The sequence below is a fragment of the Alligator sinensis genome, unplaced genomic scaffold, assembly GCF_000455745.1.
Source record: "Alligator sinensis unplaced genomic scaffold, ASM45574v1 scaffold31_1, whole genome shotgun sequence".
NCBI classification, from domain to species: Eukaryota; Metazoa; Chordata; order Crocodylia; family Alligatoridae; genus Alligator; species Alligator sinensis.
In genome coordinates, this window is record NW_005841884.1 from 274,702 (window position 1) to 296,222 (window position 21,521).

The 21,521-nt window shown below is 42.5% G+C and overlaps 1 protein-coding gene across 1 annotated transcript in view; it reads left to right on the forward strand.

Moving 5' to 3' along the window:
• Positions 1–21,521, forward strand: part of COP1 (COP1, E3 ubiquitin ligase) — a 210,567-nt gene that overhangs the window by 145,147 nt on the left and 43,899 nt on the right. Inside the window, exons 16-18 of the mRNA XM_025196730.1 lie at positions 6,536–6,653; positions 11,439–11,563; positions 13,364–13,524. Of these exons, the coding sequence (XP_025052515.1) occupies positions 6,536–6,653; positions 11,439–11,563; positions 13,364–13,524 (404 nt within the window). The remainder of the gene's footprint in view (positions 1–6,535; positions 6,654–11,438; positions 11,564–13,363; positions 13,525–21,521) is intronic.

Below are 21,521 nucleotides of genomic sequence, written 5' to 3' on the forward strand. Positions count from 1 at the left end.
ATACGGTTATTAAATTGTTCTTCTCATGTTGACAAGTCAAAGTGACATTCCCAACATAACATAATGTAGGAAAACTGGCACAGCTAAGATTAAGCCCAAATCTGAATTCCAGTTGAGTGCCTTAATTACAAACCTGTCTCCTTTCTCTGGCACTGTTCCTAACTATGCTAAATATGCTGCTTGAGGTTATGGCCTTGCTGTTAGGTGGGCTAGTGAGGCTGTCTGTGATGCTATTTAGTGTCTACAAAGGTACTGCAAACAGAGTTGTAGTGCTGCCATAAAACCCCATGGGGTTCTCCCCTCTTTGTTTACAGACTAAATTTCTAGCCTAAGGTTACAACTCTGGGGACTTTGTGGGACTTTTCAGAAGTTTTGTAAGACTTCTTGTCAGTGTTTGACTCCTTGACTAGATGTCACCATAGCATCTCCAAGATGAAACATTGTCTGTGTCCTTTGAACATGCTTTCTTTGAATAAGAAATGTTATTTGATACTACAGTGTACACAAGTGAAACCCAGCTAGTCTTTTTTGCCATTTGAGACAAATAAGGGAATATTGTTGGGGTAGAATGAGCTAGCTTAAAAAAATAAAGAAAAGCCAACTCCCCTCCCCCAATGCCTCCCCAAAAAGGAAAAAAAAAGTCCTTTTGAGTGAATAACAAAGGAGACCTATCATAATATTTTTCTACAGTGACATTCAAATCAACAGGAATTACTATAAAATTTTAACATCATAAAGCTGATAGAATAACCCCAGGTTAGGAAAAACATCAGTATATTTCTGATGAAATGTAAAAGAAATAATCAAAGTGGTTCACATTTTGGCATTTGAGTAGTTTAAATGTAAGGCTTTTTGACTGTAGGAACATGGATTCAGGAGTTGAAATTTTCATAAGTAAATTAATTTTCCAGTTTGGAGAAACTGTGTGTATATCCATTGGAAAAAAACTCAGTGGCTTCCCATCATATTCTTTCAGTGTATTTCTAGCATTCAAATTTCAGGAGAAAAACAACCTGCGGGTAGCATTGAATTGTATTTTGGAGTGCATTGAGGACCTGAATAACCAGGAGTATTGCAAGAAGATATTAAGGGGTACTAGCAGAAGTTTGGGAGCTGCATGTGCTTGGAGGAGGAAAAATCACTGGGGGTTTTTTCCTGCATTACAGCTGACTTTCATGATTACTGAGTTTTCTGAACTTTCTAAAACGTTTCTAATACCTAACCCATCATAGACTACAGTGCCAAGAATACTGCCAGTTGTGGACAATTTCAGTTCATCATAACTCACCATGAGAGGCTTCTGCTAGGGTACCTGGGAATTTTATTTTTCTCATTTAGCTCAGTTTTTAAGATCTCTGCTTCCTTAGCAGATGGCATTTTTATCTTGTTTTGTGAAAGTCCATATGGCCTAAAAGAGATAGTATCTCTTTAATTATAAAACATGGCCACCTGTTCTGATTTTAATGAATGCATTGAGCATTTGTCTTGATATATCTACTTAAAAATAGCTGCTTCAGTTTAATAAAAAACTCAATTGAGCACCAACACTTCAGCAGCTGAAATAATCAATTAATAATTAAGTGGCTAATTTTAGAACCCAGTGGCCTTGCCATTCCCTTGGACTTGTACTGATCAGGGCAGACAGTGATTGATTGCAGTGCTGGCAGAGACAGGCATGTTGTGCCGGGGCCAGATGCCAGCAGGCTTGGAGTTGTTTATTGCAATATCTAGAAGGTGAATTGCAACTTCATGTCTCATGCTTGCAAACAGATACATGCACTGCCACTTCACCTTTTTCCTATCTATGTTAATCCAGCTGTTTGTTTCAGTATCTCCTTTGCACTCATCCCCACATACACCTTTTTCCTGTCACCATCTAAAGCATGAAATTTGAAGCACTCAAAAGGTATCTTTTGCTTAGAAAAGGGTAGCCCAGCTGGAGAGGAGGCTGTGATTCCAAATAAAAATAGGTTTAAAAGACTTGCACGCTAACAAGCTCCTGAAGGAAGACTTGTTGGAACCATTCAGCTTGTTAAAATAACAGCAGCCAATTAACTGTTTTTCTGACCTACCAGAACATGCATGTTTGCCAGATTTAAGAACATTCACTACATTTAGGCTGGGATTTTCAAACAGACACAATAGAGTTAAGTAACCACATCCTGTTAAAGTCATTTGAACACCAAACTCTGAAAGGTATCTTTTTAGATTATCATTTTACTGCTTAAAGCTGTTTATATTGTTCTGAAGCATATTGGAGTATTAAAGTTGCAAAAATGATCTGGTTCGTAATAGATAAAGTTTGGACTGCTCTTACTTTGAAGGTTAGTACATTCTGTGGAAGAAATAGCTATTATTGAAAGTGTAGTTTCATTTGAAAGTTGTTCCAAAATGTTTGTGGGGCAGTGGTGGGTGCAATACTTGTTGAGTTTCAACACAACAGGGTAATTTTTGAGTGTTGCCTCGTTCCTTATGTTTCACTGTACGTAGTGAAAATAACACAAGGCATGGCTGCTTGGAACACTTGTCTCGCATAGAGAAGCGCATGTAGTTTGAAAAATTGATAGAAGGGAAACCTCTTCTTTACCAGAAAAATTTCTTAAATTCCATACTGAAATACAAAAAAAAAAATCACTGCCCTAAGATGTTGGATGTAAACTGACTAAAGATGTGCTTGATAGAACCACCTCTCTAGCCACAATTAATTTATCTGTTTATACAAATGAAAGTCTGCCTTTGCTTGTTCAGGGACAGTTTTTGTAACCATAACCTGATCCGCAGGGATCAAGGTTTTCCGTTTGCCACAGAAAAACGCTGTAAAACACAGATTTTAAGGAGAAAAACACAGATTTTTCTCATTTTAAGGAGAAAAACACAGGAAATGGTGCAAGCTGGCAGAGTTCCAGCCTGCAAGGGACTGGAGGGAGCGGGAACAGGGTGATCAGCAGGGGGCGCCATGTGCTTGTGCCCATGGACATGACTGCCAGGCAGCTTGGAGAGCAGCTCTCACAGCTCCCCCCAGGTACGTCTGGCAGCAGATGGAATTGAGGCCCCCATAGGGAGGGAGGGGGGGAATTGAGCTGGGCTAGTACTGGGGCTGCTGGCCAGCTGGGGTGGGGCTTGGGGCCCATGGCTAGAGTATGTGGCCTCAGGACCCTGGCAGGGAACAGGACAGAGCCTGCAGGCGGTTCATCCAGGGCGTAGTTTCTCAACCTGTGGTACATATACCCCTGGAGGTATGCAAGATGCATGCAGGGGGTACATGGGTACCCCAACATTCTCTCTCTCTCTCTCTCGCCCTCTTTTCCTCTCAAAACCATGGCAAAAAAATTTGATGTGCTGCGTATTGCGCAGCGCTTTAAATTTCCCAGTAATAACTTGGTGTGCCGAGCTTTGCATGGCACTGGGTTCAACCCTCCTAGCTTTGGCCTACATCACCTCCAGCCCAGGTACATACTTGAGTTGTGCACCCCTGGTATAAAAGGTGGCAACCTTATCCACACCAGATCAGGCATCTGTTATATCACAGCCTTACATACACAGCCCTTCTTCCAACATATGGCACACATTAGTCTGTAAATATAAAATCCCCTGGAAAATTAAGTGTTGGGGTACTTATTAAAATTTTCAGTTTCACAAGTTAGGGTATACTTGCTACTTAAAAGGTTGAGAAACACTGATCCAGGGAACAGTGTGGAGACTGGCTCCCTGCTGCTGCACACATTCCTGTGGGGAGCATGAGGGCATGTGCCCCCCCCCCCGATCTGTGCATGGGATGGGGGCAGGCTGCTGGCTTGGGCTCCCTGCCCTGCCCTGCCCTGCTGCCCACCCCCAGAGCCGCCTCAGCACAGTGGGCAAAACCTGGCATGGCAGGGCAGAGTGGGGTGGGGAAGCTCGGTGCCACTGCCACAGCCCCATGCCACCATGGTGAGGTGGCCTCTACCCACCTGGTAGCATCTGGGGTGGCAGCACGGAATTGTGCCCCTCTCTGCTGGGCAGATAGGGGGCGCCTTGCCACAGTAGCATGGAGCTCCCAGCAGCAGCAGTGAGCTTCCCTGCCTGGTTCTATTTTGCCCTGCTGTGCCGGGTCCTGTCCACTGGGCTGCGGAGGCCCCAGGGGGAGGGCAGCAGGTTGGGGAGCCTGAGCCAGCAGCGGGCAGCCTGCATCTGCTCCCCCTTACGCCCCTCTGTGTCGTGTCGTCGTTGTCTGTCTTGTGTCGTCTGTCTGCCCCCCCCCCAGCTCCGTTCCAGTCATGCCGCCCATGGATGAGGGGGAGCTGAGCTCCATGCTCTGATTCGCCACAGCAGCCATTGCCTCCCACGGGCAGCAGCCAGGTTCGGGTGCTGTTGCAGATGGCAGGGGCTGCAGACCTGCATCCCTGTCCCTGTAGTCCTGACATCTGGGGGCTCCCTCTGGCAGGGCTGGGAGAGGTGGGTGGGGAGCTGTGGGTGGGGAGCAAGGGGCACTGGCAGAGCCAGGGGCTGTGAGCGGGGAAGCGAGGAGACCAGCAGGGCCCAGGGGCCTGTGAGTGGGGAGCGAGGGGTAATGGCATGGGCAGGGCACCGACATATTGGGCTGCTCAGTGCCACAAAACGGGGGGTAGTGGGGGCAGTGGCAGCTGCACCTGTGTCTTCATGGGTGAAGGGGGCAGGCGGAGCTCTGATTTTTCCATGATAAGAAAACCCAATATCAAACACTAAGATTTATAGGTATTTAAAATGTATTTTATTGTAGTGATTGAGGCACTAGTAGGCTTTCAAATTGCTTTAAAATTGTAAATACAGTAAAAGTTCTGTTAACTGGCATCTTACAAGCCCGCATGCTCAATTAACCAGCATGCCGGCTTGTAAGATAAAGTGAAACCAGAAGTGTCCACCGTGGCACTTTTTCAGTTTCTCCAAGCCCCCAAGGCCTGAGGCAATGCAGCAGCCTGCGCTGCTGAGCCCCCACTGCCTGGAGGCATAACAGAGCCCATGGGAAGGGTGGCAGGATGCCCCAGCCACAGCAGGAGAAGTGGCGGCCCAGGGTGATCAATTAACCGGCATATTTTGTTATCCAGCATCCCCCATTCCCGGGGATGCCTGATAATAGAGCTTTTACTGTATTTCATTAAAATAGTGTTCAACTGATGCATACATAAACATACATATACATGTACATCACCGATTTGGGGGTATTTTGTCAGAGAATTTGCGGGGGGTGGCTTTTGTGTTTTTAAACGAAGAAAATCAGGAGCCCTGCTGATCACTTTTTAAAATCCAGTTGTCTCTAACCATGTGGAATTTTGAGACAAATGGAGTATCATTCTGTAGGCTTAGAATACTGCCTTGAAATCCAAAGTGAACAGGAAAAAATACTGTTGCTTTGAGTCCCTTTTAAATTTATCTTCACAGTAGATTCATTTTGTTTTCTGTTTTGGTCAAAAGGTCATAAGAGAGGAAGGTCAACTCAAGCTTTCAGCTAAGCCCAAATCTTGCATGGTTCTAAGCATCTGGACACATGACTTGATTTCTAAAGAGTAATTACTTCTGATTTCACTCCATAGTTAATGTCCCTTGTAGTAAGGAGCAGGCATGTGGCCAGTTTTCCCAAACTAGCTGTCATAGTGCATGTTAGTACAGTGCTTGGCCAATAGATGCTGGGGCTATTTTGGGAGTGAAGTCTCCCCCAGTATTAAATTGACCAGTGTATATTTAATCCTCAAGGGGATAACTTTAACCAGAGTGGAGTGACTTGTATCAAGGGTAAAACTGTATGTCATGGATCTGTACACTAGAGTAGAGGCAAATTACTGCAGGGTTAATGTCATGTCTGCACCCCGTGTGAGAAATGAGGTTTTCTGCTCAGTTTCACCTTATGTGTTTGGTCTTTTTTTCCTTGTTTCTATCGTACCAGTGACTAATTAAATCAAGCTCCAAATGAAAGATTGAAAGGTGGGGGAGGAAGGAGTTGATTAACCTTGTTGAACCAAAGAGAATGCTTGGGGTACTTTGGGGTTTGGATCTGTGATGCATTTTCTCCTCTTTTCTGGGAGATGACATTTAGTTTTGCAGAAATTAAAATGCACTGCTACCTCTGTAGTGATTCTTTTTATGTAGCTGTGGCACTGCAGTACATCTGTGAATTAGCTCTTAAGGGGAACAGGAATTTAGACTGTGTTATTTCATTAGCAGAAATGCTAATTCTCTTGATTTGAAATGAAGTTGGGGGAGGGGAAATAAGCAAAACAAAAATATAACATGCTGGAGTCCGTGTAGGCTAAGCACCAAAAATGTAGTCCATATTTGACGCACTCCAAATTAAGGAACAGATTTCGTCTCCAGCCCATCTGACACCTATGCAAATTATTAATTAACAAGCTTCACTTGGGGGTAGAAGCAGGAAAATTTTGGACTGTATTTCTAAGGTTCTGCTTCAGAACCTTGTGACATTTTCTCGTGCCTCTTGTTCTTAAGTAATCTATTAGCTGTAAGGGAAAAATCTTACCTTTTGCTTTCTAACAAGTTTTGCCTTTTACTCCTGTTTTGTCTCCAGATCACTGTGTTCACTACTATGATCTTCGCAACACTAAACAGCCAATCATGGTGTTTAAAGGGCATCGCAAGGCTGTCTCTTATGCAAAGTTTGTGAGTGGGGAAGAAATTGTCTCTGCGTAAGTATTTCCTTTCATTTTTGTTGAAAGCGTTATAGTCATTGATTCTTGGCAAACTTCTGAGCTTTTTCATGGACTCTGTTGTGCATACATACCTGTGTGGATGAGTGCATACCATGTGTGCAAGCTATCATTCTGTTAAACAGCAGATTCATGTGCTTTGTGGAACAAAAATAGAAAATTATTTCTGGTCTCACTTGGCTCTGCTCTCATAGAGCAAAGGAACTCAAGTTTAAAAAAAAAAGAAAAAGAAAAAAAGCTCAAATTTGGCTAATGCCCATGAGACACCATGTAATACAGCAGTCCTGACCAGGTGGCTCAGTGTGATGATTCATATTCTCTTGAAGACCAGCGTTCAAATTAAATTTGAGTTAGAAACTAGAGTAGTAGTTCTCAACTTCATTAGACTCAGAACATCCCTCTGAAAATGTCAGCTCTTAGGTTTCGCTCATTTTTTGGCTGCAGAAAGGTGATAAAGCAACTTTTCTACAGGTTCATTGATATGCTGGTCCATATCATAACGGCACCAATAAAAGTAAAATTGAAATTATTGATGATTGGCTTTTTTTGCCTGATGTCACCAATAAATTCTGTGTGCATGTGCACATCCACGCCATGCACATGGCCAGGAGTGCATCCTGGCAGCTTGGAGAGCAGTGTCTGACCAGTAAGACTTTGGGGCGGGGAATTGAGGTCCCTGTGGTGAGGGAAGGAGCGGGGCTGGGGCAGGTGCAGCCCAGTTCATGCCACGCCGGGAAGAGCCTGGGCACAACTTCTGGTCCCAGCCCGCAGCCCACCCTTGTTCCATGCAGAGATCTGGGGAGCACATGCCTCCCCCAGGGTGTGCACAGCAGTGGGAACTGCCCCTGCCTTCCCCGCGCCCCCTGGATGAGCCACTCATGACTCTCTCCTGTGCCCCTTCCCAGCTGGGCAGCTCCTGCCCCAGCCCCACTCCCTCTCTCCCTCACTGTGGGGGACTCAATCTGCTCCCCCCCATACCTCTTTCCAAAACAGATTTACCGGCCAGACACTTGCTGGGCTGCATATCAGCAGTCGGATTGGTATCGGCTGATATGGCTCATTAATAATCGGCCATTGGTATCGGCCCAAAGAATCTTTATCAGTGCACCCCTAAATGTTTCTGTTGTGAAGAACTCAGAAAAGTCACAAGAGGTCAGAATGTCTGTGATACTTTGGATTCCTGTCCAAATTCCCTGGGTTTATTTTGTGAATCGTGTTGGTGGGTTTTGGGTTGTGCAGTGCTAATATTGCAGTGCTAATATTGCATGGCATCCTTGAAAGGATCTCAAGGCACCCCAAGATGCCACAGCATCCTGGTTGAGATTCACTGAATTTGTCAAAAAGGAACTACGTTTATGGACAACTATCCAGGAAGTCATTATTGGAAAATATTTTTACACAGTTGAGTTAAACTGGCATTTCCTACTCTAAAGGCCTTGGGCCTTAAGGGAATGGAACATGTTGTCAGTACTAATGGTGTACTTATGAGTGTTCAGTGTTACAGATAAAGGTGGCCCACTGATAGAGCTGTTCAGTGGAAGCTTCCCCAATGCTTTTCAATGCTTTCTCTTTTTAACCAGTTCCATTCCTGACTATTTTTAACCAGAATTGCATCCCTCTGAGAAGTGTTAAATCCTCTTTTTGAATTTAAAAGCAAATCAAATCTATGCTTTGTTGAACCAGATGCTTTTTAGAAAAAAAAAAAAAGTATTTTCTGTTAGTGGAAGGCAGGAAATATTTTACATGCATGATCAAGTGGCGCATGATGCGTGGGACGTTTGAGGACAAATTGCCCTGTCCTACTTGAGAGGTAGCCTTCTGAAAGTGCTGATTTCACAACCCAGATAAAAATATTGATAGAGCTGTCAGGCTTAAATAAGGCAACAGCAGTGTGAGGGGATTGTTTTGAGAGCTGGGACACCCCTTTTCAAAGAGTGCTGAAATTAATTTGAAAGAAAGTAGATTGTTTTTCACTTTCAGGTTTCCAAAACTTGGGAGAGGAGATGAAATGACAGTAAAGTTTCTAATGACCAAGGATTAACTGCTTTAATAAAAAACATGCATTCAAATCAAATTGTCTATTTCCAACTAAAGTTGTTTTATAGATTGCATTGATTCACTCTGCCTGGTTGAGTTAGACTTTAAGCTCAGAGAGGGTGGTGCAAAGACCTGCCTAATGCTTAGCTGGGGCCATTGATTTTTTGGGCCTGTTTTACAAAGAATCTGATTTAACAGAGCAGTGCATTCAGGATATTTTTGGAGAGGGTATGAAGTGGGACAGGAGCATTCCAGATGGAGGATCAATGGCCTTTTTCTCTCCTTGCTGTCTAGTGCCAGATAATTTTTTTTTTTCCTTGCTTTATGGCATACTTTTCTTGAGCAATGAAAACATAATTAGAGGTTGATATGAATTTGTTAACATTAAAGGCATTCCATTAGCAATACATTTTAAGGATTTTTATTTTAATGAACAGAGTTATAGAATGTATGACATTAAAACATGGAGGTTAAGTGCCTATATATTAAGGCCTTTCTGATGAGTTGGTTGATGGCACAACAGAGAAGCAGTCATTTGAATTCTGACAGTTACAGGAGAGGGAAACCTGGTGCTGATGCATCTTGGAAGCATGCAGTAGTAGTCCCTGACTAGCAGTAGTAGTCCCTGACTAGCCACTTGTAAAATTTTAAAAGCTCTATTTAGCCATTGCCTCCATAATAGTGCAAGAAGCATAATGTTGCTATCTTGCTGGGAGGTAAGACAATCTAAAATTGAAATCGCCCTCCATGTTTCCAGGAGCTGTATTCTTGCACTGTATTGACATGAAAGCAATACAAGAGAAAATGGGAAGGTAATGCTTAACTTGGAGTCAGTGGGAGGTGTTGAGGTGGCACAGGAACAAGGGTTGGTAAAGTGTGAAGACCCCGCTATGTGGACTTTTCCTACATTTGTCTCAAAGTCTTTTTGGCTCAAAGAACACACCTCTCCCCTAGGTCCTAGTAACAAAAGATACCATTCAGATCCTTAATTCGGACCTCATTTGCTATTGACTGATAAACCACACTACATTTGTCATCTCATCTCTGTTACTTCTTATAATTGTTGTTGACGTGTGAGGTAATGTTTTGCATTATAATATGAATAAATAAGCTTCGGTAAAGAAGTTGTTTGGGCTGCATTTGGAAATCAGTGGTATCTGGGTATAGGTAGTTTGTCCCTGGCAACATACTGAGAATTTCAAACTCCTCTCTAACTTCTTATTTTCTGAATTGTAAGGTTTTTGGATGATTTGGGATGTGTGCCTAAAAAGTGTTAAACTGCTTTTTAACCTTGAGCTAAAAACTCACTCTCTCTCTCTCTTCTTTGAATAGAGAAGTTTTTTATACAGAGAGGAGCAGCTCCAATATGATGATGCAAGTCGGAATATTCTGATAGCTTGGAGCATTTATACACATAGATTTGTCTGCTCTGATGTGCCAGAGATCCTGCACATTGGAGCAGACTCAGTTTTCTGCTCCGCGCACAGGCTGATGCACATGTGAGCTGACACGCCCGATGCTCCATTGCGTGCATGTGTATAACCGACGAAATGTGCAACAACACTGAGGAAAATGGCAATGGTGTGCTTTTGAACTAAAACACCTTCGATGTGTTTTAGCTCAAAAGCGTGCTGCTGCCATTTTCTCAGCGCTGTCGCACATTTTGCCTTTTATACAAATGGATGCACCGCAGCGCCAGGCACTTTTAAAAGCACCCAGCACTGTGGTGCAAATGTGTACAAATGTCCTTGGTGGTAAGAGGAGGTACCTGGGCTCCAGCTCTGCTTAATTATTTGTACAAAGTGAAACAGTGTCAATGGAAAAGATTGAGAGGAAAGCACCCTGCTCCTGAATAACATATAATCTGTTGGCAAGAGCACTTTCCTGGTAGCTGGAAAATGCGGGCTCAAACCCCCTGATGACAGGGAAAGAAATGAAACCTGCATCTCCTCCTTCAGTCTTGGTAAATGCTCTTGATGACTCTTTTGCTTTTCTAACGAGTGCTGGAAATATTTCCTTTTAAAATGGAATGAAAGAAATGTTCAAGTCTTTTCAGGTTTTATGTTTGGTTGGTTGATTGGCTGGTTGGTTGGTTTGATGAGGAAAGTTTTAAAAAAGAAGAGGTTGAAGCCAGAAAATGTTTTTTTTTCTAATCAGCTACAAAACAGAAAATCATCCTGGATAGTTTGTCACTTACTGGACTAAGCAAAAGCAGCATACTCTCAGGATCGTTGGAGGAGGAAGAAGAGAAGAAAATTGCATGGGCTAGTATTCCAGCTGTTGGGCCAAGAGACAGATGTGGGTGTTTGTAGAGGAAAAAGCATTTGATATGTCTAGGATATGTGGGGATGAGGAAGGAGGCAAAAAAGGTCCCATGGGTCATGAGACTAAGTCAAGTGGAGGACAGGGCATTTACAGTAGTATAGGAGAAAGGAAAACTAATACTTTTGGGAAAGTTTTTATGCAGCCAGCTAATGCATTTGACTTTTTAAAATTAATATGATAACTAATACTAGTATGGTTTGACTAAAGTCTGTCTGAAATTGAATAAACTTCCTTGAATTCATCCAAGAGTTTAGGTTTTTTTTGTTTTTTTTTAAATTAATTATTTATTTATTTATTGTAAGTATCACGCTGCTTACAAAGTAATAGTGTAAAGTGGAAGTCTCAATTAAAACCAGGATCCTCTACCTTTATAGTAACACTAACTTTCTGGACTGTTACCAGGTCAACAGACAGTCAGCTGAAGCTGTGGAACGTTGGGAAACCTCACTGCCTGCGCTCCTTCAAGGGCCACATCAACGAGAAGAATTTTGTAGGCCTGGCATCCAATGGAGACTATATTGCCTGTGGTGAGTAGAGCAGCTTCCACATATGTTTGCAGAGCTCCCAGCCCTCCACATAGCCTTCCCCCTAGAGAGTGGTATAAAGAGTTCAAGCCTAGTGGAATTTGTACTTATTGCAGTTCCAGACTGTTTTTTCAGCTGGTATGATTGCGCGTGACATTTAATGTAGCTTTCAGGGTCCTGCTACACATTCAAATTAAAGCTGATTAGAAACCAACTATAGAGTTATTACATGTTTTTAAACATTAACTTTGTAGCTAGTTGACCCTTTTTATAGCTGGATAGTCATTTTTGTCCTGTGATAATTACTTTGTATGTTTGGCTGGTCTAAATTTATTGTACAATTAACCAGTTAATTGTGTAATGTATGTAACATCCAGCAGGGGCCTCAGAATTTCATGGAAAAATCAACAGCCAGCATTAGGCGTCATGAACATGGCATGTATCTTTTAAAGTTATTAACCAATCGTTCTAACTAAATCATCTTATAGTAGGTCAGAATTCTATAGCTGCTTGGGTAGTCTTGGATGTGTTATTTAGCATGGTACGCGGCATAGCCAAAGCAGTCCAGTATCCTTTATTCTGGACCACTTTCTAGTAGACCAAGCAAGTCATTTTAAAGAGAGACTCTAGCTTCCACTGAGCTGTGTGGTTTGTTGTTTTTTTTTTGTTGTTTTTTCTCCACTAGGATGTACTATAAAATCTATGTAAATCCATTTTTTCTACTGCAGTGGATTATGGCGAACTCATTGGAGGATAAATTAAGAATTCAGACCATTCCACCATTGGTGAAAAGATTCCCTAAATCAGGGCTGTACAAATTCAAAATGGTCAGGGGCTACGTGTCCTACAAGCTGCACACTGCAGGGAGGGCATTAGCGGGGGCCACAGGCCTCCCAGGATATATGCCCCGTGTGTGCATGTGAGTGGGTGCTGCCACCCTGCTGCCCCACATCCTACTGCACCACATGTGTGCATAGACACGCCTTTTCATGCAGCATGGCATCCCTGCCTCACCTTCAGCTCCCTGCAGGCTCCCCTATGGCACTGTGACACATGAGCACTTTGGGCTGGTGGCTTCCCCAGCACCAAGCCGTGCTGTGCCATCCTGCCCCACTCCTGGCATGGGGGCAGGCAGCAGAAGTCAAGAGAGGGAGGGAAGTGCCAAGACCCCAGCTGCTGGAGCAGCCAGGGCAATAGGGGCAGCTGCAGCCAGGTGGGAGCCCAGGAGCTACATTGTCTGTCTTTCGCAGGCTACCAATTGGGCGTCCCTACCCTAAATGTTGCTTCTGCACTGCTGTGGTTCATTCAAGCGTCTAGCAACATTCTTCTACTTTCAGGGTAGTGCTTTTAAATATTGCAGTTGTCCATCTGTCCATGTCCCCCTCCCCCCCCCCCTTTTTCCAAACCTACATAATGACCAAGGAATCATATTAGTTTTTTATATCTTGTGTGCTATATCACTAAATCCCGCTTTGCACCACACTCATAATAGTGAAGTGACCTGATTATAATTTTGTCGCGTACAGGGCATCTTCAGCTATGATCCATGCTTTACCAAAGTTACAGAACAAGATCTCAACAATATATATGCATTACTGGAAGAGTCTTATAATCAAGTCTGACTAATTTGTAATGTAGACTGAGTCATAATAACTTGAAAATCTGATGTGGAGTGATGTTGCTGTGGAGTGATGTCGATATGGAGTAGTCTAGTCAGAGCAGCCATCTGTGATGAGGTTCAAAGAAGTCTTACTTATTGGGGTCCAGTTCTAAAACTTTTACATTGTTTACTTTTATTTATAGGAAGTGAAAATAATTCCCTCTACCTGTACTATAAGGGCCTCTCAAAGACACTGTTGACTTTCAAGTTTGACACAGTCAAAAGCGTCCTGGACAAGGACCGGAAGGAGGATGACACAAATGAATTTGTCAGTGCTGTGTGCTGGAGGGCGCTGCCAGATGGGGTAAGCTTTCCTTTCTCTTAAGATTGCAGCTGGGCAAATGCCAAATGTTCATTTAAGATGATGGCATTGTTGAAGGTTTGGCTGCTTATGATATTTTCCTGGTTACCTTTCTTGGAATTTTGCAAGTCAGTAGTAGATGGCATGATTTTAGAACAATAGAAACATTATGTCACTTTTTTTTTTAAAAAAGTGCATGCTAATGAGTCAATTTGTAACTCAAGAAAAGTTAGAAATTCAAAATTATAGCAAGCACAAAATGTCCTTTTCTGCAGACTTAGCAGCATTTTGTAGCAATCAATTCCTTTGAGTGTTTCTTTATATAGGCCTGACATCTTGTTGTTTTTGTGGGTTTTTTGAGGAGTTTTGGTGAGGTTAGAAAAGTGATCATATGCCGTTATTTAAATTGCATCTTGCCTGTGTGGGATTACACATTTCAATATAGGCACCATTTATGAATGATTAAATGTATAAATAAAATAAGCACAAGTTGCAGTCATCTCAATTACTGTTTTATTGATCATTTCAAATGTACAGTGTGCATACTAATACTGTAGTTTATGTGGTCTGGTTTCATCGTGAGGCTCTCGACTTTGATTGGCTTGGAAAAACTTGGTTAGAGTTTGTGTTTAAAAACCTCATAAAAATACTTGCATGTGAATAAAAGTACAGTATAAAGTTATTCGTGTTTGTTTGCAGATCAGGGATTTAATTGGTTTAGAAAAACCTTGCCCTATATGGAATTTTACTTTAAGAACTAAAGACGAACCTGAGATATTTGCCTCCGAAAAATCTCTTTACAGTAATAATGGTAACGGAAAATGCCGTCACAATCATGACTTGGGTGTCACCTAAGGCAAGCTTATTTCAGATAGTAATGCAGAATCAAAACCAGATCTTGCTCTGTTTTTTAAATAATTTGCATCTCACATTAAAAGATAAAAGCTACTTTTATTCTTTTAGACCCTGAGATTTTTTTTTGGTCTGATTTTGTACTAATCTTATTATAGACAGATATGGATGGCATAACTCAAGTGGACATTAGCAGCTATACAACTTTCAATTCAGATCTCTACCACAATGGCCATTCAGCAGTAACCTGTAGACTTAAGTGCCCCTTTCCCATTTTTCTCTTTGTAGCAGTATTTCCAGTCAGCCTGCCTTGCTCATTGATTGTATGTCTGCATTTTGTCCAGGCAATAGAGACGAATTCTCTGTGTCTTTTTGATTACTTTTCCTTGCCTCTTCCCATGTTTCCTATCACACTGTCCCTCACTAATCTAGTCTGAGTGGTACTCAAATTTAATCACCTCATAAGCCATTAAATTGAGTTATGGAGAGGTACAAAAGGATTTTAAAACCTGAATGTAAAAATTTGTGTAATAAATGGATGGTAATGCAACAATTAAATCAGCTCGGTAAATGTGCAGTCTGATCATAATTTAGATCTTATTTTGTTATCTGTCTCTACCACTATTCTGATCATATCTGTCATTTCCTTCTGGGTTTGTTTTAAATCACCATGTATTTCTCCTTTGACTACCCAGAGTACCCTTTCCTAGTTTAGAAAGTGAGCAGGGAAGAGCTACATGTGATTCATGAGTTAGAGGCTGAGTGTTTGTTTTCAGCAATTTACCTGTGGCTATGGTATATCCTGTGCTACTTTATGTACAGTGTTTGCATGTTTTCATGAGTTACCATTGTGATCCCTTCTTTGTCAGGAGGTCTTAGCCTTTCTCCTGTAATAGCGTATCACACTTTTAATTATGCAGGGGATCCTCCTAGAGTTTGCTAGAGATGTTGCTAGAGTTGTTGGCATGTTAAATTACTGCACCAGCATATGGTTGCAAGGGTCTTGTACAGCCATAATGAGCCTTTCAAGGAAAATGTTCTTTTATTCTTAGTTTCATACAATTTTTTGGAATATCATATGTCCTTTTCTAAGAAGGCTTCAGACTTGCACCAATTCACCTGGAGAACAGGATATGTTTTCAGTGAAGTTTGGAGTATATTTAGAGAAAATGATGTTTTTCTGATGTTCTTGTAATGCATTGAAGCCAAGGATCTAGTTCTGATTTCTGGCTGTTACAGTCTTACCTGGGAAAATTCACTTCTCTCATTTTCCCCCCTTATACAAGGGGGATGCTTAGGTCTTGGACGCGCAATATGTTTATACCAGTGTATTTGGCCTCTATGCCAGTATAAAAAAGGATCTAATACAACACACAGTCCATGCCAGTATAATTTACTTGAATCCTGGTGTAAATTACCCTGGGAGAAAACAGGGTGAAAACTATACAGCTATATTTTAAGCATTTTCTGCTCATCCTGGGATATTGCGTGCTCAGGGCAAACAAGCTTAATACCCACTGCCTTTTTACCTAATCAGCAGTCCCTCAATGGTAGAACGATCTTTACAACAACTCATTGATGGTTCTTGAGGTAACTGCAGAAGTTGCAGGTCTTTCTGCGGGGATGAGCGGGCCAGGATTTATCTCCTTTTTTCCCCTCTGCCTCAAGAGCAAGACACTTTACCTTGAAGCAGGCTGCCCATTGATTGAGCACCATTGGAGACAATTAGCACCCATCTCCTCCCAGCTCTTAATTGTCAGCATCAGTTTTCTTGAGGTATGCCTTCAATCATTTCCTCTGGCTGCTGCGAGATCTCAGGCTGCAGCTAAGCTTTGGAATAGAACATTTGTTTTGGGAATTGAGTCGGGCATCTGCACACATTGTCTGGTCCAGTGGAGTTGGTACTTGAGGATCACTGACTTAATGCTGATAACATTGGCTTCAACAAAGCATTTGTGTGGTGATCTTCCCATTTGATGCGGATGATTTTTCAGAGGCATTGGCGATATCTTTCCAGGCTCTTGCAATTACAAAAGTAGGTCATACATGTTTCACACCTGTAGAGGAGAGTGGGGACGATGACTGCATTGTATACCTGGATCTTGGTGTCTTTCTGGAGATCATGGTGCATGAGATGTGCGAAGCAACAGGGGAGACTCCAGCTGGGAAGCTGAGGGTGAGGTAGGCCACATGGCACTGTTGTGGGGAGAAGGGTGAGGGGAAAAGGAGCACTGGGCTGTATGGTGCAGCTGGGAAGGGAAGAGCATGCAGCTTGTAGCCCCAGGGGTGCAGCTCCCCTAGTGCAGGTTTCAGGACATGTAGCCCCTGGCTGTTTAAAAGTTAAACTGCCCTGCCTTGGGACTCTTCAGTATAAACCAGAAGTGATAGTTTCCCTGCTTTAACAACAGAACTAGGAAGATAGATAGAAATGTCTCTTCCATCTCTTTCTAAGGATTGCATATGGGAGAGTCCCTTCTAAGGGCTATATCTCGGTCAGACAGCTGGGATGTAGATGATTCTTTATGAAGGCCCAGTTGTATTCGACTTCTCCTTTTACTCCTGCATAATGTTTCTAACTTTCCTGAAGAGAGGACACAATATATTCTGACCTGGCTGCTTACATTCCAAAGTTAAAGGTGTACATCTTACATCTGTCACTCCATTATTCTTAAATAACCCTCTGTACCCCCTCTCAAACTTGAGTTGACATTTCTCAGAAACCTGCTGTTTGGAGATCAGGTTCAGCATGGTCTGCTCCCAGGGCAGCAGAAAAGGTATTACAGCTGAACACAGAGGCAATTTGATTATGTAGATTAAGCATGGCTCAATCTATCATAATCGCTGTAAAGAAGCTATTTAATTTTGTGCCTGTTTGCATGAGTGTTCATTACTGCAGATAAGCAGGTTAGCCTGAGAGACTTTCCAAGCAGAAATATCAAGGCCTTGATAACCAACAAGGAGATGGAGATAATTGCTGTGGGGGAAAAAAGCCATGTAAATTAGCCTAGGTAAAGATTTGTGTCTTTTTATAAAAAAAACAAAAAAAAAAAAATTAGAAGCAGCATCATGTTTTTTGTTTTTAATTAAGTTTTCTCATTCTCTAAAAGAAGCAGTTTGGGAATATATACTGTACTTTGCTTAAAGGTCATTTGACATGGAGTTGGAACACTTTTAATTGTGTATTCTCCAAGTACTAACATAATAGCACTGCAACTGTGAAAATATCTTTGAATCAACATAAAGATTGGAAGAACAGAGAACTGGCTTGTTTGCTCATCTCAGGGTCATTCTTCAAATCATCGATTTAGCAGTTTCTGGGAGTTGAACCATTTAACCACCAGCAAAAGTCTCTTGGATATTCAGGAGACTTCAGGTCTCCCTCATATGTTATGCGACGGAAGTATCTTTGTATCCATCTCGTTCCTTGTTATCCTCTCTTGGCATTTCTGGTAACGTTGTAATCATTCCCCAAAACTAGTTGCTAGTTGGTGTGCTAGGTTAATTACCAGTATTGCCAGGAATTTTTAGAGGAATGACTGGACCCAGCCTTCTTTACCAAAATAGCCAGCTTCATTAGTTTCAGATGATCCTTTTTTTAGGTTTTATACTGTTCTGAAACAAGTGTGTTGTACACACCTTTCTGGCTTGCCACTTTAGTTAACAAAAATTAACTCGGGGCTGGGGGGAGGTGGCTTGTCAAAATTCAGATCATTAATGACAGCGCTGACCATTAAATCATCTTATTTCTTGACAATATCTCAGATTTAATTACATTTTTAAATAATAACATGCAATTATTTTACCATTAATTATTAAATAGTATCTTTATTTTGTCATGTATCTGTTTTATTTCTCATAGGATTCATATATTGGCATACATGAGCTACTCTGGAACATCAACAATTTACAATCATCAGATTGTCTCCTTTACACTAGATTTAATTTAGCTAATTCAGATTATTTCTGAAAGTGATTAATTGCAAATTTTAACTGCTAATTCATTTGGAAGAGTTATTAATATTAACATGACATCTCCCATGTTGTTCCTAAATACCCAGTGCTTATTCAGTGTCCTTCCATGATAACCTACATTATCCAGTCATAGTTCTAGTAACCTGAAAGCTCAGTTTTAGCTTCAGCTATTTTCCAAAAACTCTGAGTATTTTATCATTTTCATTCTACTTTGCTGTGCTTTGTAAAAGCTGGGGTTTAAAATCATTTCAAAACTAATTGTTTTTATTTTCAAGTTAAATAGGGGTTGTTTTTTTTTCTTGCAGAATCTTCTGATAGAGTTCTTCAGGTAACAGTTGAGGATAATTAAAGGATAGAACTATGCTGTTCTCTTTAGTTTCCCTGGCTTCTAAATTTGAGCCTCTTTCTCTAGGTGGTCACATTCAGCAGTAGTGATCTACTGAAAATGTTTCTAGGACAACCCCTGCCATTTCTTCATTTTTCAGTGTTTGAGCCCCAAAACAGTTGATTCCTTATGTCGAAAGATTACACTTTGCAAAAGTGTGCCTTCTCTTTATATTGACGTAGCTTCTGGTCTAGTATTATATTACTCTGTTTCCTTCACCTTCATTCCCAAAATGCTGTGGACGACTCCTTGGTGTATAGCACAGTAGGTCTCATGCGTGTGACCCTTCAGGCAGATGAATAACATAGGGTGGGTCTGCTGGCTGGATTGGGACCCATGCTACCTCACCTGGGCCCCATGCATCAGGATTGGGCCCTGAATGCCTAATGTAATGCAGAGATCTTTGGGAATCCCCACAGACCAGATAACTCAGCACCAGGGGCATCTGGCCTGGAAGGTGGGGGCTGAGCATCCCTGATATAGCAAACTTGGCTCCCCTTGTTTCTCTCTTTTGGTCAAAATGCATAATTAATAGTTTCCCATTTGTGGTAATCTAGGAATCATTTCCTGATAAACACGCAAACTTAGTTATGTTCACGATGTCTCCGTGTTTCCCCTAGAGAGCCTTAAATGGGTTGGCTGCTCCTCATGGAGTTTATGCACTATGGAGTTTAGATATACCAAGTTAACTAACTCCAGACTAGCAGTTCTCAACCAGGGTATTGTGGCACCCCAGGATGCTGCGATACCAGCACCACCATAATGGGGAGACACTGTCCTGCACACTCTGGTTTTCAGGAGGCATACAGAGGCTGAACTGGAAGAGCTGTAAGATAAGTGGTGTGCCTGTCTGCATTACGCTACTTTCTGCTGCGGCTGCTTCTCAGTTTGGTGCCGTTCCTCCTAAAAACTGAGGAACACAGCAGTTTCATCCTATGGTGGCAGTAGTGACAGTTTACAGTACTCCCTTGGCCTGCCCCCTCCCAACCTGCTGTGTCCTTTTGCCCAACCCTTTCCACCCCGTCATCACTCCCCAGGTATGGCCTAACACCTCATCCCTCCCAGCTGGGCATCCCTGAATTCTCCCCAACTTGCTCCAGGGCTGGAGTTCAGGGGAGATCACCTTGGATAACTAAGGGAAAAAACTTGTCCCAGTGGTTCCAGATTCCCACCAGTCACCTGGAGCCGTGTGTGGGGAATCAGCTGCTGCACTAGGCCAGGCAGAGCTAGTGCAGCGGTCCCTGCCAGCGGCCTAAAGGGGTGAATGTAATGTATTTGTAATTATATAATCAATCGATAACAGTAATACAATGATAATGCTTATTACACTCTTCATAATATTTTTATATTAGGTTTTTAAATGGGGTGCTCTGAGAAGTTTCTGAGAAGTTTTGGAGTGTCTTGAATCTAAAAAGGTTGAAAATCATTGTTCTAGATCAGGGGTGGGGAATTATTTCAACTTGAGGGCTGCTTAACAACTTTTGGTGAGCTGTACAGGGCCACAAGGGTAGCCCTACCTCTTGAAAGGTGCTCTGCCACCTGTTCGCCAATTTGGGACCAGAAGTCCCTGTGACAGAATGCTGCCTCTGTCTCTCCCCAAAAGTTCTGCTATGTGACAATTTGGTTAATATGGTCCCTGCAGAGGCCAGACATCGCATCTCTTTAGGTAACCTGAGTTGGATACGTTCCTGAGGGAGGGGGGAAACCTGCTCCCTCTGCCTACGTGACTGGCATCACATACCTGGGTGAGGGGCTTATGCTCCCTGTTGTTCTAAGCAATGCCAACCTGACTGGGAGGAGGCTAGAGACACTGCCAGTCTACCCAGCATCCAGTGATGTATTTCAAAGTGGCTGGCTGGCAGCCAACAGGTGCTGGTCTCCATTGGACCAGGTAAATGAGATCATAAGGTCTATATAAGTTAAAGATGCCCAGGGGGAGGAGCAGTAGCCATGATGAAAACTCAGACAGAAAAGAGCTAGACCATCTAAAACTTGCTTTGTCTCTTGAAACTCATGATCATTGAACTGCCTGCCTCCAGAGGGAATCTCCATCTGCCTCTGGATGATACTTGTGAGTCAGCTATCTGAGATCTAACTAGATATATAGCTTGCAGTAACACAGATGAGTGATCAAAGGCTCCCCAGCCACGCCTGTTTCCTCCATGGGAATTCTCTGATATTGCTTCTACCCTGTACCCTATTCCAAACCTACTCCTTGTAACCAATAAAGTTCTGCTTTGTACCCAGAGTGGGAGTGGGTCTAGATTATGCCTCGGGGATCCCCTTGGTTTGGCTGACTAAGGGAGACCACTATTTGGCCTGTTTCCCAGGGGGCACAGCCAGAATCAGTCCAGACCGTGGGTGGTGGCAGCATTACCCCCAGGCTAGCGGGTGTGCTCCAGGAAGGGGGTCGGCCAGATGTGAGGCACCCCCAGGGAGGCACTTGGAGCTTGGAAGGTGGTTGGGCTCAGTGAGGAGGGTGGCTCAGTGCAGGAGCACCCCCTCCTGGCCCACCACAGTCCCACCTCTAATTCCTGAACTTTGCCACTAGAAGTCCCTCCCCTTGCCCCTGGAAGTCCTCGTTTGGGGGTGGGGGTGGGGAAGGGTGTTGCCATCCAGGAACCATTAAAAAAAAAAAAAAAAAAAAAAAAAAAAAAAAAGCAAATCATACACGAAAAATCAAACATACTATAAAATTATTTTAATTTTACTTCAAAAATATTTTTGTCCTGACTTGCATGTTTTGCTTAGTGTATATACAGGCTATTGCATAATAGCTCAAAATAAAGTC